This window comes from Aptenodytes forsteri, unplaced genomic scaffold, assembly GCF_000699145.1.
Source record: "Aptenodytes forsteri isolate BGI_AS27 unplaced genomic scaffold, ASM69914v1 Scaffold660, whole genome shotgun sequence".
Lineage (NCBI taxonomy): Eukaryota > Metazoa > Chordata > Aves > Sphenisciformes > Spheniscidae > Aptenodytes > Aptenodytes forsteri.
This window is the reverse complement of record NW_008795478.1, coordinates 206,245-211,098: the sequence shown is the minus strand read 5'-3', so window position 1 is coordinate 211,098 and position 4,854 is coordinate 206,245. Positions and strand designations below refer to the sequence as shown.

At 42.0% G+C, this 4,854-nt stretch overlaps 1 protein-coding gene across 1 annotated transcript in view; it reads right to left on the bottom strand.

The window, feature by feature from the left end:
* Nucleotides 1-234, bottom strand: part of LOC103900495 (serine/threonine-protein kinase pim-3) — a 6,551-nt gene extending 6,317 nt beyond the window's left edge. The window contains exon 1 of the mRNA XM_009281187.2: nt 211-234. Coding sequence (XP_009279462.2) covers nt 211-234 — 24 coding nt within the window. The remainder of the gene's footprint in view (nt 1-210) is intronic.
* Nucleotides 235-4,854: the final 4,620 nt, after the last annotated feature.

The window sequence follows — 4,854 nt, the reverse complement described above, 5'->3', positions numbered from 1 at the left end:
GTGAGGCCCCCCGGCACCGGCCTCGCCTGAGGGGAGACCGAGACAGCCGGGAGGGTCCAGGGGGAGAGGAAAGCCCGAGGGCATTCAGGGCATCTTGCCGAGTGTCTGTCCAGCAAAAGCTGTGGGCCGCTGATTTAGAAATTAATTAGTGCTGTGCTGGGTGGGTAACAGTATCTTAATAACTGTTCCAGCAGCTACTTAGACTACTACCCAGATGCGTGTAAGCGGCGACATGGCGTGCAGATGCGCGAGGCTGAAGCTCAACCGGGGAATACCGTGCCGCCTGCAGACGGCACCTCCGCATCCCCGGCACTGCCACCCCTTTTACGCCACCGCAGTCCCACCCAGGTGCATAACGGGAGTGTCTCACCTCCCCTCTGTTGGAAATAGTGGAGTTGGAGATACCGGTACTGCACGGGGATCCCTAAGGTGAGGGTATTTCTGGACAACCACTTGAAGAGCTGGCAGTCCTTCCCACCCTGGGCACTGGGAGAGCCTTGCAGTTGGCATTGTCTGGTAATAGTAGTGCTGTAATCTCAGGCAGTCATGCCCATAAACAAAGCAAGGGCTTCTAGGGAGAGGTAATATCTTTTATTAGATTAGACCAGCTGATGTAAAGGTCAAGTTTTCAGGCGCAGTTTCAACCCTTCATGTCCCAGAATGTGTTTTTTGAAGCTCGATCAGTTGGGCTATAAAAGTTAACTACCTCTCGTACAGACCATGGTATTTGCAGAGGAACCAAACTAAACTATTCGGTTTATTGAGCAGCTGAAGAATTCAGGAGGTTTCATGTTTACAGATTTTTTTTTTTCTTAAAGCTAATGATTTGGATTTATCACATAAAGCAATAAGAAAGCCATTTTTTTGGTGTTAGATATCCTGCCTTTTGGCTATCTCTAATCACATGAAATAAGTTTTTAGCAAGTTTCTCCAGGTAATGGCATATGTATGCTATACCTATGTTTATTGCTGCTGAAATATAAACAAGTACAAACCGTAGGAAGATCTCATGATCTCGCAATACATGTTCCAGGTTTATTTTAAAGAATTTAGCTGTATCTGCCTTTTGCTATAATCCTCGTCAGTGGCTTGTTATGAATATTGTTTTAAATGGAGAGGAAGTGTTTCTCACTTCCGAAATGAGATCTCTGGTTATTGCAATAGCAAATATTTTTAAAGAGAGAAAACTGGCATTGAATATTAATATGCATGTGATAATTATTTTGGCAATTAACACTGCAAGTAGTTATTAATTCCTGGGTGTTTTACATGGCTAAGCATGAAAAATCATGCATGTATCACTAGTCTGCAAACGTAAAAACATCAGGCCTTTTCATTCCAACTGCATTTGCGATTTCTTAAATCCATTTTTGTGTTGTCAATCTATGGTAAATCAGTGATATACTTGCCTTGAACCTGTTCAAGAAAATAATACAGAGTTTCCTCAAAACCCTTTTGAGTTTAAGCTACATCTTCAGCTGTATCAGCTGTAATACTTTGAGTCAGAAGAATATAGCATACCTTTACACATCTACGTTTTAAGCAAAGTGGTAATCTAAAAAAAGACCACTATCAGTCTGATATTGGTATAACTCCTGATCTGATTTGTACTTTCACAACAGTGTAAAAAGAAGGGTATTTTATATTTAACATTAAAGAAAACAAGGTAGTTACTGTACTTAGTGATAAGGGGGTATTTGTTCTTCGTTCACTTAATTTTGGCAGACAGACATTTAATTTGTATACAGCTACAAGGACTCTTGGTTTGACAGAATTACAGATGGATCCCAGACATGGAATTTACCCTGTCTTTACACATAAGCCTTTCATGGGTTTGTGGTGCTCCTTTTGATCTGGCTTGGAACATGCAGTTCAGTGGTCCTAAACAATTATAGCTGCAGAAATATTTTATAAACTAGTTTTGGCCTCTTTAGCAGTGGCTTTGCAACTATAAATGGAAAATCATTCAAGGGTAGGATGCCAGTTTGTTTTTTGATGTACAAATCATTTTTCTGTGCAACGGTCCCTGTCAGGCACAGAAGTACGGAAGATGCATGGGAGTTTCTGCTTGCAGCACAGAGACAGTACCACCTTCAGGCTATCTTTTAATGTCTGTATGGAGCCCAGTTCAAAGTTTGCTGTGGCACATCATCAGGTACTGCACTGGTGACATTAATGTGCTCTAATATATGCCTGTGGTCATTGTAGGTCTTCTGGATGGGACTACTAAAATGCATCTGTTCGCATAATGTGACTGTAAGGAATGCTGCTAAGAATGCTCTAGCAGTAAAAGTCCATTAAAGTTGATAAGAATATTGGTATTCTCAGGTATCTCAACCTCCTTGTATGTCAAAGCTCCTAGCCATCTTAATGACCCTTCACTTGACTCTCTTCAGTCGCTCTTTTATTTGGTGAGAGAACAAACTGAACACAGTGCTCCAGATGTGGCTTCATATGTGCTGAAGAGAGGGCAATAATCATGTCCCTTGACCTGCTGGCCATGGTCTTGCTAATGCAGTCCAAGATGTGGTTAGTCTTCATCACCTCAAGGACACACTGCTGACTTTGTTCAGTTTGTGGTCCACTGGGTCCTCTCTTGTAGGACCGTTAGTCCCAGCCTGCACTCCTCCGTCAGTATATTCTGTCCCAGATGCAGGACCTTGTATTTATCCTTTTGGAACTTCAAAACAGATGTATCTGTTATACACTCATTCAGCTTGTTGAGGTCTCCCTGAATGGCAGCTATACCCTCCAGTATACCAACAGCCCCCCTTGATTTGGTATCACCTTGTACTTCCTGAGACTCTCATCATGCAGATCATGGATGAAAACATTAAATAATATCAGCCCTTGTACTGATCCCAGGGAATACCACTTGGAATCACCTACCAGTTGGACTTCAAACAGTTATTAGCTACCCTTTGAGGCCGATAATCTGGTTAGGTTTTAACCCACCTTGTAGTCCACCTATATCTCCCCAGTTTGGCTGCAAGGACACTAGGAAACTGTATAAAAGGCCTTGCTAAAGACAAGGAGAACAACACCTACTACTCTAACCTCACCCAGAGAGCCTGTAATGTAGTTGTAGAAGGCAATCGGAGTGACTAAACACAGTTTGCCCCTGGGAAATTCAAGATGGCTGTTCTCTATAACATTCTTGTCATTGGGTGAATGGAAATGGTTTCCATGAGTACTTGCTCCATTGTTTTCCCAGCAACTGAAAGAAGGTTGGTCAGCCTGTCATCACCCAGATCCTCCTTCTTGCAATTTTCTAAGATGGACATAACATTTTTATAGTTGTCAGAAACCTCCTCTGATCACGGTGACCTTTCACAAGGGACAGAGAGTGCCCTTCCAATGACATTTGCTGGCAGTCTTAGTACTCTCAGATGTATCCTGTCCAGTCCCATGGACTTGTACTACATTTCCAGCTTGTTTAAATAGACCCTAACTTGATCCTTGCTACTTGACGTGGAGTTCTGGGAGGCCTGAGAGCAGACCTTGCCGGTAGAAACTGAGACAAAGAAGACATTGAATACCCGTGTGCTGTGTCACAAGGTCACCTGCTGTGTTCAGCAGCAGGCCTAGATTTTACTCCATCTCCCATTTTGCTGCAAAAGTGTTGTTACCCTTGACATCCTTCAGCAATTTTAACTGCACACAAGCATTGGCCCTCTAATTCCATCCCTGTATGCCTGGGCAATGCTGCTGTGTTCCTCCTCCTCGTGTCCCCACTTCCACCTCCCATATGCTTCCTTTTTGTTGTTGAGCTCTGTCATATATTCACTGTGCCGCTAAGGCAGGCCCCTGCTATACCTGCCTGTTTACTTGCAAATTAGGATGGATAACAGATATGTCTGACTCTGCCAGGTCTTGCAGACAGGTTGTTCGGGCACTTTTTCAGCAACTTCACTGCTTTCCTTTTGACCAGTGTGTCTTATGAAGCCACAACCTCTCTTTATTTCTTTGCATTTAAAGAACACGTTGTTAGAATTATGAGTGATTAGGGAAAGATGTTGACAACTCCATCAGTAATAGACCTTACATTTCCAGATATGGTACATTCTTTCTCCTTTGTCACTCAAAGTACTGAGTGAATTCGGTCAAAGGTGACTCCTACCACTAAGAGATTAAACTTCTGTTTTAGTTCATGTTTCTACATTAATAAACAGGATTTTTCTTGCATTCTGTCTAGGTAGTATATACCTATTGTTTAATCTCCTGTTTCCCCTCCTAGACACACAGTTTCGGTTGCACTTATATGTTATCATTGGTGATACATATGTATCAGCAGAGATTATCTATTTACCATCTGCCATTGGGAACATTGCTAGAAGTTTAATCTGTCTAATATAACTACAATTACTGTTTTTCAGATCAGGCTATATACATTATATATGGATAGATGTTGTCAGCAGTCTGATTAGCTGTTTGGAACAAGGACTTTATGAAAATAACCATTATTAGATTGTTACAGAAGCAATGCTCCTTTGAGACAATCAGGACTTAGGACATGGTAGTAATAAGTGATGAATAAATCAGTGAACAAGATATGACCAGACTTTAAAAGATGATGCGTATTTTAGTACACTTTGGATCTTGGAGAAATATCTTAAACTTCTGTTCCTAGTGAGCTGATAGGATGTATTTCAGCATTCATGCAGAATGGCAGATGAAATCACAAACATATAGTTAATAGGTTGTATTTAATGTCAAGGTCTCTCTTGACCTGCTGTTTACAAACAGAGAAGGACTGGTGGGAGATGTGGTGGTCGGAGGCCGTCTTGGGCTTAGCGACCATGAAATGGTAGAATTCTCCATTCTTGGTGAAGTAAGGAGGGGGGCCAGCAAAAC